This window comes from Corvus cornix, chromosome 1 (assembly GCF_000738735.6).
Source record: "Corvus cornix cornix isolate S_Up_H32 chromosome 1, ASM73873v5, whole genome shotgun sequence".
NCBI classification, from domain to species: domain Eukaryota; kingdom Metazoa; phylum Chordata; class Aves; order Passeriformes; family Corvidae; genus Corvus; species Corvus cornix.
Genome location: NC_046332.1, coordinates 33,611,939 through 33,624,990, shown reverse-complemented (window position 1 = coordinate 33,624,990; position 13,052 = coordinate 33,611,939). Strand labels below are relative to the sequence as shown.

Here is a 13,052-nt window from a genome sequence, read left to right as displayed (position 1 = left end):
CAGCAGAAGTTTGAGATAAATACAATATCCACAGTTACCTGCCACTATATATATATATATATATACAAATTTATACGTATTATATATATAGACACATATATTCACAAATATATACAGGAATGTGTATCTAAGATTAACTAGTCTACTTTCATGCATCTTACTGTTCACTGCTCAATCCCAACTGCACTTAAATCACTCCAATCAGTATTTTTCACTGACTCTCACAACACACTGGAAGCACAGGGCTAAGTAAAAAGAGTACTGAGATTCCAAAAAATCCACCAGGCAATAAACTTGGCTCATTTATAACAGCTTTGAGAAACATAAGGTATAACACTCTTCAAGGCTAAAATGGTTCTGTGATTTCAAAATTACCGTGCAGTTTCTTACAAAGTTATATTCACTGAACAAAAGCCACATCACAGTCTAGCCTAAAATGACTCTGCAGGCCAAAACGTAAGAGAGGGAGAATGGCTCTGCTATTTTAGAGACAAAAATAAGCATTGGGATTAGTGGTGGAACAGCTTGCTCCAGATTATTTTCTTCCATTTTATTAGTAGATGTACAAACTACATTAGCAAGATATAAATCCAGTCTTTCTTTCTTTAACACCAAAAGAAAATCATCTATCTCAATGTTCTTTTACATTCTCTCTGCCTGAAAAAGGAAACTGCATTATTCAAATAAAACCAAATTATCTAAATGAATCTCTTAATAATTTGTCTCTAGTTCTCATGACAAACCAACAATAAAGGGCCATCCTTATTTATTGCAAAGAGAAAGAAAAGCTTCACATTGGGACAGCAGCCACACAACAACAGCTGCTGCAACTGCATTTTATTAATTCTAATTATACACAGAATCCATATGGCCAAGATGCACTTTAAAAAAAACAAAAACAAAACCAAAAAAACTACAGAAACAAAAACCAGGTTTTACTCCTTGCTGGATATTGAAAACCCACAACCTCAACACTCATCACATTGCTCACGTTAAAAATGGTTTGTTTCCAATGCACAGCTTTTGCGTTTCAAATAAGAAAAGTCCCCAAAGGTTCTAAATTCCTTGTCTGAGATGGAAATGTTATCATTCATGGGTTAAAAGGCAGCAAAACACAAGCAGAGGGTTGCATTAGGATTACAAGTGATTATGTATTACCCAGGTTGTATCAGCGCTGTAATCGCTTTCTTCTTGTACTCAGATAGGCTGAGAATCCAGCTACAGACCTTGGCTGGGATCTTCTATTTATCAGAGCTCATCAGCATTCACTTCCATAAATGCAAGAGGTATCAGAGCTTTGGTTTTGCATTGAGGTCTTTCCTGGTAATTCACAAGTTTTATTAAAATTCTTTCAAATAAAAACTGAATTGGGGTACCCACACAAGATTCCCACATCTTTGCAGAGACACCTCCTCTCAAGGTGGAAAACAGCTTTAATATTAAGAAGCTGGCTACTCACATCACCAGGCTGGCCAGCAAGAACAGGGAGAACCATGCCCTTGCTCTCTTTGCTTCTCATCTCTAACCAGTAGGACATCACCCTAACATCCACTAAGTCCCAAAGACTAAAACAATTCTGAGAAATATTTCAGCTCCTCCATCACATGCACAACTAAGGAAAACTGGGTAACATTTCAGACTTCAGTGCAACACAAAGGTTGCCCAGAGAGGTTGTGGGTCTCCTCCCCTGGAGATATGCAAAAGCCATCTGAACGTAATTCTGAGTAACGTCCTCTAGGGAACCCTGCTTAATCTCGGAGGTTGGACTAAGTAATCTCCACTAGGGATACTAGGGGTCCATTCCAACCCGACCCATTCTGTGAGTATCCTCACTATATATTATTCCACATTATACTCACAATATATATATTCCTCTATAGCAACATGATGTATGTCTGTCTGTCTTCTTTCTCCATGTGCGCCCACCTGTCAGCTCTCACCAGCTAACTTTGAACCCTCTGTCCAATGTCAATGCAACCTGAGAGAAGCAAAGAAGCCTTATTTCCTCCAAAGGATCCACAGGCACCATGGGTTGGGAGGAATTATAAGATTGAGGGAAATTATAACAATGCAGGAGAAATTGCACTGCCATGGAAGCAAAAACAGCAGTGGGCCAAAATCCACTCAAAACCAGTTACAACAGATCTGCCCTGTTTTTCTTTCTTCTTAACAAATGGTTCACTCCCTATGACCAGACTTTCACTGAAGAATTGCAAGGGTTAGTTCCTCCAGCTGGCTGCAATCCAGCCCCCAGCTCATAAAAAAATAGATCACACAGCTTCAAACCATCCCAAAGATCGAGCACTGCTACCTTTAGCTTTTCTGAGAGAAAGCACAAATTTGCTTACTAAGAGAATTGGACTTCAAGAATAAAAGCAGCTGCAGCTGTCTTCAGGCAAAACAAAAGCTGCCCTTGAATTTAAATTTCAGTTCTGCTGTAATTTATGCCGCAACAAAGAAAGATGCCAGTTTGGGAAAGTAGGACTCTGTGCAGAGTAATAACAGGCTTCCCTATTGTCAGAGATGTCATTTGAGCATCTCTCAAATGTGACAGAGCACTGAAGAGGTTTTGCACATTTCTTTTGCTCCTCGACATTTGTAATAGCCAGGGAGGGTTTCAATATTTTTAGATACAGCTATAGAAGAATCTGTATTTCTCAGTCAGCGAAGGTCTGATTATAGATTTCTGGAAGAATCACCCCAACACGTGATCCCAGGCAAGAAAAGTCAACGGGGGTTTTATTCTTTGATTTCATGAATGCTGGATGTAGGCCCTCGGCAAGAGGATTGCCTAATGTCCCTGGGCTGGACACAGGCATGGCTGCACTGGATGAACACCTGAGGAATTCAGCGTTGTTACTGGAGGTAAAACAGCCTGACATGACCAAAAACCAGCTCACTAAGTCTAGAGAGCAGTGACATAGGAGACAAGTGACCTTACATCCAGGAGCACTGCAAGTAGTTAAGCACACTGAACATATGAGTGGGCTGAAAACATCTACCAAGAGCAAGCTTGGCAAGTATGAATAGGTAACACCCAATTGTGCTTTCCTGTTGAAAAGTTTCCCAGCACAGCAATTCATTTCATGTCCTTCTGGCCCCTGAAACACTGACACAGCACTGAGTGTTGAAACATGCTTCCTCCTGTGGACTGAGCAAGATGGGTAGTAGTGACAGTCACCATCGCCTCACTTCAGAAGGGTGACTGTCAAACAAGTCTCCATTTGGCTTTCCTCAATACTAGCAGCTTGACCAGGAACCTTGTGACATTGGACATTGCCTTGTTTTCTGTGGTGCCGTGAACGTTAAATCTCATGTCTGCTCAAAGGAAGAAGTACGAAAGAGGTCTTGGTGGCTGTGAAGAAAAGCCTGAAAATATGACAGCAGCGTTTCTTAAAGACAGATCACAGGAGCAGACTGTAACAGTAGTATTTAATAGATTATTTACATGCCTTTTGTGCAAATCTCAGGGCTACCATGTACAACCAGCACTCCATTTTTACACTTGCTGGCATCTAAAATCCTTCTTCACACCTACTTTGGTACAGGCTCCGTCTCCAGCACAGGGCTCTGATGCAGGTCTACTTTTCTCACTGTTTATCCTGTTGTTCATACATCTATTCCCCAGTGTTGACCCAACTCCTTCCCTCTATTCTCAAATTTCGTTTAAAGAGTTTCTCCTTAAGCACAACATGCCTAAACAAATTCCTTGTCTTCCCACTATTCTCCTATATTTTCTTCTTCTCTCTATATAGTCAACAGTGTAATTATTCTTCTCAGCATTAAAGCCTACATAATGTGGGGGACATTTTCATCATTATTCTCAGTTAGCATGCCTAGCTATGCCTATCAAAATCTCATTTTTCATTCTTAGAGTTTTCCTTTTATGACAGTAACATGTTCCAGCATTCCATCATTACTCAGATGATACGTTCCTCTCCAGTTTTTTTCATATCTAAACTATCCAGAAATTTAACCATGGCCCTAAGTGCAAGAGAAGTGTCAATCCCAGCTCACAACTTTGTAGACACAGAGATCAATCAAATTAGGACAAATCCACAGGAAACCAAGTTCTTGGTTTGCTTCACGCTTGCTATAATAAATATTTGCATTTCTTGAAGTCTGTGCTATTTTTAATAGATACATATGACCTAAAATAATTAAACCAAAGGGAAACTTGCTTTAGATCTCTGAAATGTCCTCTTTATATACCCTATCTGTCCTAGGCACCTTCCAGTAACATGGAAGAATACAAGGTTTAACTAGATTTCTGGAATTTTGGAGACTAATACAACACTATTGAGTTATACTTCCACTTCATTTACACAAACTTTTAACAGAAAAGTGAGATGTGATCATAGAAGAATCATCTGAATTCCTTTTTGACTTGGTTTAAAAGACATGATCACTCTTTTCAAATGGGGTGTTATAACAAGGTTTATTTAAAAGTGAGCTGGATGAGGAAAAGAGTCTAAAAAAACCCACTTACTGGAAATGTAACATTGTATCCTAAGTCTCTAAGCACAGGCTGTGACACAGATGATGAGTAAATTCTGTAACAGTAATGTTTACTACAGCAGTTTTTAAGATGAGCAGTTTTAGAACATCTGCATTATTTTGCAGAAATGGTAGAATACCATTAAAAAAAAAAAGGTGAATGCAGATTTTAATTGGAAATATGGCATTTTAAAATTCAGGCAAAGTTACGCAAGCATGAGAAAAAACCGTAAGACATGGTTTCAAAGTCCTCAGGAAATACGTCACCCACTGCAGATTGGGTTTATCCGAATTTTAGAAAAACCTATTGAGATTAGTTTTTACCTAATACTGCGTAAGATGATTACAGTTATTTATGGCACTTTAATTCCTTCTAGAAACAAATGATGTTTTATAGAGATGTATCTACAAAAAAACCCAAACAACCCTGACATAAACCTCTTTTATCCATTCTCATTCCACAAAACCGCCCACTAAGCTGCAGAATCATGCACTTTTCTTAATGAAATGAAGGCTAGACAAATATATAGCAGAGGTTTCTAGAAATAAATTGTACTAAACTATGTACTGCATTATTAAAATTGATTAAGTTTCCTAAAGAACAGAACTGGAACAAAAAATGTTTGGTTGTTTTGACACATCCAGATGACTATTATTACTCTCTTTCATGATTTCCCTTTTTTATCTCAGCACGATGTCTCCAAGATGCCCCATTATGAGACAATCCCAACAAATGAGGCATCTGGATTTCTGGAGGTTTCATTTCCTCTTCCTTGAAGGGTTTTAAAAATGTTCACATGAGAACATGTGCTACAATTTAAGAGAACATTGTGATTTTACTATCAGCTAGCTACAGACAACCCTACAAAAAAAAAAAATCCTTACAAGCTCCTAACAACATCATAACTCCTCACTGCCCATAAAAGAATTGGTAAAATCCTTCAGGTGAAAGAAATCTAGAACTAACTTAAGAGTAATGTCAATATCTAAATTCACGTTCTTCCCCTTGCACACTCCTTCTGAAGAGTTTCTCCTCCTCCCTCCTCTTAGGGCTGGATTTTCAAAGCCTTGTGTTTGGGCCACTGGAGTGCAAATGGGACTCCAGAGACTGCAGTTCCACATGTCACTCTGAAAATGTGCCTCTTAGCTACTAACTTGGCTGCCACTGAGCACAGGCACTCTAGCAAGAAGTCCAGCAACAAGAACAGCCCAAAGGGAGAAGGAAATGCTTTTGAACCCAAATTAAAATGTAAAATGACAGTCCTTCAGTAATCCTTCTGTAAATCACTTACAGAACTTTTCCTTACATAATTGTAGTGGCTTCTTGCATGTGTAGAATATACACAAGAAAAATATTGAATCTTCCTTTTTCTCATGTTACTCCACTGTTCAGTAGTCCGAATTTAATATTTATGAAACACATTGAAGATAAAATAGTTATGCACACTTTGAGAACTGAAGTTCAAGGATGGCTGAATCAAATCAGCATAATAACAGAAGCATAAATTTGAGAATAAAAAGAACTAGACAACACTAGATTTGAAAAATTACTCTATTATTATTTTTCTTTATCTGTTCTTGTTATACTTGATTTAAGACATCCTACAGATTTTTAAAGCCTTTTGGAAGTTAACGAGAATTGAACTCACACTTAAAGAACTGAGAGAGTCAGAAAAGATGAATCTATTTATAAAGGAACCAAATTCTACTGAAGCTGTAGGACCTACAAAAACTGAATTTGGCACATAAAATTATGTTAACTTTATTCCTGGTAAGAATGTGCATCTCTGCATCCAAGTTAATGATTCTGTACAAAAATCACATTTTTCATTAGTAGTTACAGCCTAAAAAGGTCAATCATTCTAGATAAAACATGTTTGACAGTAAATGAATTTTGGAAAGCAATGAACTCAGACTCTGAATATTAAGTCTCATTAAAATCAGGCACAGAAAAATGGACACTTTCAAGACCATTAGACATTCTGTAAATAAAAAGACAAAGGAACATTAGCAGCACAGAATTTAAAAAGTGACCAGAAGCTCTCCCTTAAGGTATTCCTTTGTGTGGTGGTCTGATTTATAGGTGAGTAGAGAAAACATGCCATGAAGCTAAAACAGATGTCATGGAAGTGGGATTTTTTTTAAATACTCATTATGCAAGAATATCATTATTGATTGTGTAATAACATCATCTACCACACTTAAAATGTGTGGCATGTCTCCTCTCACTGAGGAGAGCTACCTCTTTAGTATTGTTCCAGAATCTAGACCAGTCAAGTAACAAACCAAATGTAATAATCAGAGACTTTGAACACATCTTGCAATTCCCAAATCTCTTCTACAAAAGGAAGCATTTAAGAACAAGGAAAAGACATCTAAAGGCCCACAAATTAAAATGCTAACTTCTGTAACACCATACTCCTCACTCTGTTATTGTAGCAATCAAAGGATGTAAGTCCTTCTTTGGATTCAACCTTAAGGTAGCTACAATCACATTTTCATTTCTGACGTGTAATACAACAACAGATATTGTAGCATAGCCACACACAAAGCAAACATGTTGTTAGAACACTTTGAAGTATTCTAACTACTTCCAAGTAGTGCAGAAGTAAATGTACAGCTAATGTCATTTCCGTGACTGGTGTATTTCTTCAGCACACACTTCTATATCCACAGTCACCTTCATAAAAACAATATAGAAACATCCCATCTTCTTTTTTTTCTCCTTTTTTTTCAAATCTATTTACAACTATATGGTAACTTCAATTCAATTATTAATCTATTTCTTTTTTTAAAGCATACAGAACAATTAAAATTATGTAGAGTTCATAAAATAAAGCTAATCACTTTAAAGAAGCTGAGAAAAGTTACAAGTAAAATAGCACTAACATTAATTAATTCCATTTGCAGGAAATGTTAGAGACTGGTAACACACATTTTTCACAGAAATTCCTGAAACTATTCCTGGACCTCTATTGTCTTCACAGTAATACTGCATTATTGATGTGCTTCTACTTTTATGACATATAATCAAAATTTTTCCACAGCTGGTCCTGACTGTAGCTCTGCAAGGAGCACAGTTGATACTCTGGCTTCAACCAGCCAGAAGTTGAAGGCTCATGTGCTTCCACAAACATAATTTGTGTTAGGAGATGCACCCTTGAGATGAGCTCCTCATAAAATGTGCAGATGTGTGTGAAGGAAGGGCTATGTAATATGAGCAAGAGGGCAGAGGCAGGTAGAGCAAGGGAGATGCACAGTTATAGTCACCACTTCCCATGACTGGCAGCTCAGGCACAGCACAAGGAACAACAGGGATGCTAAGGCAAACAGGTATATTCATAACCTTGAAAACATTATATATAATAACTTACAGAGGTTGTTTTATATAAAGCTCCAAAACAACAAGCACGTGATTTTTTAACAACATTTACAAGATGAAATGGGGATCTTCAAGTAAGTGGAAGAAAGACTGATCAATACACCAGCACATCTATTTGAACACTGCAACATCACATGAATGTGTCCTGGAGCAATTTTCTTGACACATTTTTGAGTTTCTCTGCTGACACTTTTCACAAAAGCATAATTCAAAAGACACAAAGATTTTCAATGCAACTTGGTGCCACTGAAATCAATTAGAGTTCGGCCTTTTACCTGTGGAGATGGCTTCATCTTCAGCTTTGCATAAGCAGTTATATCCTATTCTGATTCTGTACCATTAAGTAAAGCAAAGCAGCAAGGTTTAGGAATAACTATTCAATACCTTAACTTGTATTAGGTTTCTGTTACTCTTTCTTTCTCTGTAAGTAAGAAAATACCTTTGAAATATCAGGACAGAGTTTCTCCACAGAGAACCTGGAAGGATCATCTCAACATGCTTTTCATCATAAACACAAATTAAATAGTGACTAATAAGAAAGTTACTGGGTCTGACCTAGCTCAGGCCTCCAAGAGCATGCATCTAGTATTAAACATTAGTACCTACCTAGAAGTGCCTGAAACAAGCTGCTCTTAAAGATGCCCATCACCTTTCTGATGGCTTTTTTCAGCTGTTGCTCTTCTGGCTTCCGTAGTTTTTTGCAATATTCTTCCAGCAGCACTAAAGCTCGGTCAGTATCTAAAAAAAACCCGCAAGCACAACAATGTCTTTATTGGCTCTGGAAAGTATCTAAATGCTCAAATATTAACTACACATTTTGAGAGGCATTGTTCACACATGTAAGGAACATTTACAGCAAATGTTTATAGCATCATAAAATCACCTATGGTTGGAAAAGATCTACAAGATCGAGTCCAACTATTAAACCAGCACCACACCATGTTCCCCACCAAACCATGTCCCCAAGTGCCACACCCACATGCCTTTGGAACGCTTCCAGGGATGGTGACGTTTTTGCTTTCTGTCATCAGCTATATGTCATGAGCAACATAGGCAACACTGCACGGGAAAATGATCTTTGGAACAGCATCTATAACAAGTGCTCAACTTCCATTTATCCAAAACCATCGGGAAGCTATGGGGCCTGGACCAAATTACAACTTGCAGAAGCTACAAAATTATAGACAATAACCATTATGGATACCCATGCAGGAAAACTGGCTTTAAAACACATTCAGAGAAGACATGAAAGTGTTTGCTTTGCATCTGCAGCACTCAGTTCTCTGTTCTCTGACTGACAAATGTATATATGAAAGGCAGGTGTCCAAGAGTGAGGCTGGTTTTTTCTATTCCCTCAATACATAAAATTGCTATCTACCTCTTTGGAAAATGAGACTTTGATAGCAGACTTTCATCCATGTGCTGGTTCAAAAAGAGCAATCCAGCCTTTCTGTAAGAGCCCAGAGGAACAGAGCGCTGTTTCTCCTGCTGCTATTATCTTTGTGTAGTCACTTGCCAAGAGCATGAGTGACATAAAATTGCATGAAATCCAAACATCGCCATCTTACAGATAAGAAAATAGAGGACTATGGAGAATCAGACTTCATCTAGCCTTCTCCCCATCCCAGCTAGATCCCAGAAATGTACACAAACATATGTATGGCACTGAAATATCTGTACACACTTTTGTAATTATATTGCCACCAAGTTTTCCATAAGATTACCCAACACTAAAAAAAAAAATCAAATTAATAATTATAAGCACTTGCCTCAATCTAAATTTCTCATTTCTTACACTAGAGTTCAATGCAAGTTTCATTACTAGGAGAGGGTCAGATTCCTCTGGTTAGACTAAATTTAACAAAGTAGTGTAAAATGCTTGGAAAGCCAAAAAAAACCTTTTACAATTCTTTTCTAAATAACTAAAAGAAAGCTTCTTTTTCACCGTATAAAGATTGACTGTCTTTGTTCAGGGTCTTGATGACCTTGGGATGTGACAAGCAGGTGAGTTCACATTAGAGGCAGAGACATGATTTGTATTCTGTAACCTGACTACATTCTAAAATTTAAAAAGGGGAAAATTGTAATCAATCATTAAAGTCTAAGAAGATGCAACTTTTTTCTTTCGCCTCACAGAAATTCTAGCTGGTCACAGGCATTTTATCAGAGAAATGAAAAACCTAATTAATAAAAAGGAGTTTTATTTAAATGTTTTTATATGTGCACAGACATATGCATATAATATATAGAATCATAGAATCATTAAGGAGAAGAGCTCCAAGATCATTGAGTCCAATCTTATGCATATATCACATAGATAGGAAGATTAGGGAGCATTTTGTAGCAGCGTAGACATTATTATAATGGAGAAGCTCACAATTCTCTGCTTTAATCCCACCTTGACAGGGGTCTCCAAGACAAACCCCTTCTTTCTATGAGAGCCGTCCTTGGGGCAGGTAAGGATTAGGCAATTGCACCTAGGACCACTTATAACCCACAGAGAGAGAGAGAGAGAGATCAGCTCTTTTGAAGGCCACATCACAATACCTGAGCTGGGCTTCCATCACAAACCATCCAAATCAAAAGCACAGCCTTGAAAGAAAGCTCTGGATCCAAGTGGGATATGGTTGGGTACAAAGAACTACTTCTAGCTCAGCTGTGAACTCAGCTTCTTTTGCCTTGAAAACCCCAATCATATCATACCTTTTATTGACCTAATGACTGTGCCTGACCCACCTGTGGCACCTGTACTTTCACTGATACACTGAACGTTCTGGACAGCCTCAACGAAATAATTATCCCGTAACTTAAAGCATGGGTTGGAATCAGTAATTCACCTTCTCCCAAGTACAGACATGGATACGTAATGAATCCATGGCTACTTATATTAAAGTGAAGCAGCAGAGTGGTGGAAAACCACTGCAAAGTATCCAGTACTGAGGACACATTTTAAGAGTGCGCCGATGCAAATGCCTTTTCCACATCAGGGATACCACTCCCTCTTTCTTCGTGACTTGGTGAAACATTTCCTCCTTCATCAGTCATTCCTTTCCTGAAGTGCACAGTTTGTATTTAAAAAAAAACCAGCTACAAAAAGTAGCATCATTTGGGGATATGAGCAGTTTTTATTTTCACTTGAAATATTATTTTTCAATTCATGAAGATGAAAGAATTCTATTTTTTTGTTTACCCCAGAAGAGTCCTAAACTCTACAAACTGAACAACCAGCAACAAAGCACAGTTCTAGTGCCAAATCTAAATCCCAGATAAATCCCAGATCAAGTAATGATCTTCCTGCCTAATTTTCCTCTCTAGCTTTAATAGGATACATTAATTTTTACTCCATCCCTAAGCTCCAGCATGGAGTTGCAACCTTTTCCTGCACAATCTCACTTGGCAGCAGTGTATCTAGCTTTCCAAATAACCTGTGATGGGTGACATGTGCTGGGAGATTCAATCAGGATCCCCAGGAATATCCCGATCAAGAGTATTTTAGCGTGTCGGGGAGAGGGGCCGTGCAACCATTCCTACTGGAGCAGTCCTGAAAAGCCAAGGGATTTATGGAGACTATTCGAATCTCCAGTCAATTTGTCACCCAATTAGGCTTTCAAAAAAGAACTTTCCCCCTTCTTGATGAGCTATCCTGGTTATAAATTACTCAGAACTAGATCTTCATATGGATTTGACAGTATTTATCATGCCAGGGCACAATCCTGTTCAGCACCAGCACAGCACATTCCTACCTCTGCACAACACAGAGCAATAGGAAATAATGTAATAAAATGGCACAGCTGAAGAATGCTCAGTACTCTCCCCAAAATAGTAACCACTGTCAACTCCCAGTCATACCCAAAACAGATGAGGACATCCAATATTTTTTCCTTTGCAGCTACAAAGCTTAAGTACTATCTGGTTGCAAGAATGGACTGCCTGGACTGCAACACAATAGTCAAATAAGAACCGTATTTCCTGCCACCCAGTTAAGTGGAAGTTTCTGAATCTGAATTCCCACACATTCTTTTCATCAAGAAGAATGAGAGATTGGTGGCTTTCATGAGGGACTGGATCACTGTATACATTACAATATCCAGTGAAGCACACGGTTAATTTATAGCAGCCAAAGTAAGTCCCGTACCTTACAGAGTATATCAAAAATGCAACCAAAAAGTCTTTGTACTATGGCATCACTATTCTCCAGTAGTAATACCAAAAACAAATTTAAGCAAGACAACAAATCCACTGAACACACAACTTAATATCCCAAGAGGTGGGCCTCTGTGTGGATCCTGAGTAGGTCCTTTGTCTGTGAACAAAAGATCACTGAAAAGTCAGCATCAGCTGTGCCCCATGAGGCCTGCTGGACATAACTCTAATTTTTTTTACTGCTTCTTTGTATTTAATAACACTATTTTTAAATTTATCCTATTGGCTTTGAAAGACGACTTTGACAAGAACCATTCAGAAGATACAGTCCTACAAAAACACACTTATATTCTTAGAGTTAGTAAAAGCATTATTGTTTTGTTTCAATAAATCATACTCAAAACATCTTAATACAATTGCAAGGAAAAACCATGAGGAATAAAACAGCTTTTATGGTCCTGCAGGATCTTGTCTAAGAGCTTATCAGTTAATCCAAACTAACTCACAATTCTGTAAATTCTATTGCTTTATCACTCCGTAATTTTTTAAGCGGTTCAGGAATCTTTACGGTTTATGTTACTGATCAGGGAATGGGTAATTGCTACAATACAGCAAATCAGAGATCTGTTACACTGACATGAAATTATAGAGCAGTAGCTTTTCTTACTGGACTCCCTTGGAAAACTTCTTCCTTCCTCCCTCAGTCTAAAGTTTATCACACAAGGAATTACTCAATTTTTCTTCTACAGAATGAGTCTCTGCTTAACTTACTGTATTGATCTATGTAAGAAACAAAAAAGAGGCAAATCCTTGGGGTTATTATTCTAGATGGGATCATTACAGAATACTCCACACTTCAGAGTACCCACACTATATATAGACTTTTCTGTCATGTTGATTTTTAAAGCTCAATAAGTAGACATTTATGCCGTAGAGTTAAAGTAGTTGGGGCAATGCTTATACATCTGATGAAACAAATACAAAAATTGTATATAAAATTGTATAGAAAACCCAAATTATATTGTAACAA

The 13,052-nt window shown here is 37.8% G+C and overlaps 1 protein-coding gene across 12 annotated transcripts in view; it reads right to left on the bottom strand.

Annotated features, from left to right (window-relative positions):
* DLG2 (discs large MAGUK scaffold protein 2) overlaps positions 1-13,052 on the bottom strand; it is a 1,001,253-nt gene that overhangs the window by 974,923 nt on the left and 13,278 nt on the right. For all 12 annotated transcript variants that reach the window (XM_039562448.1, XM_039562454.1, XM_039562457.1 and 9 more), the window contains one exon: positions 8,486-8,617. In XM_039562448.1, coding sequence (XP_039418382.1) covers positions 8,486-8,617 — 132 coding nt within the window. The remainder of the gene's footprint in view (positions 1-8,485; positions 8,618-13,052) is intronic.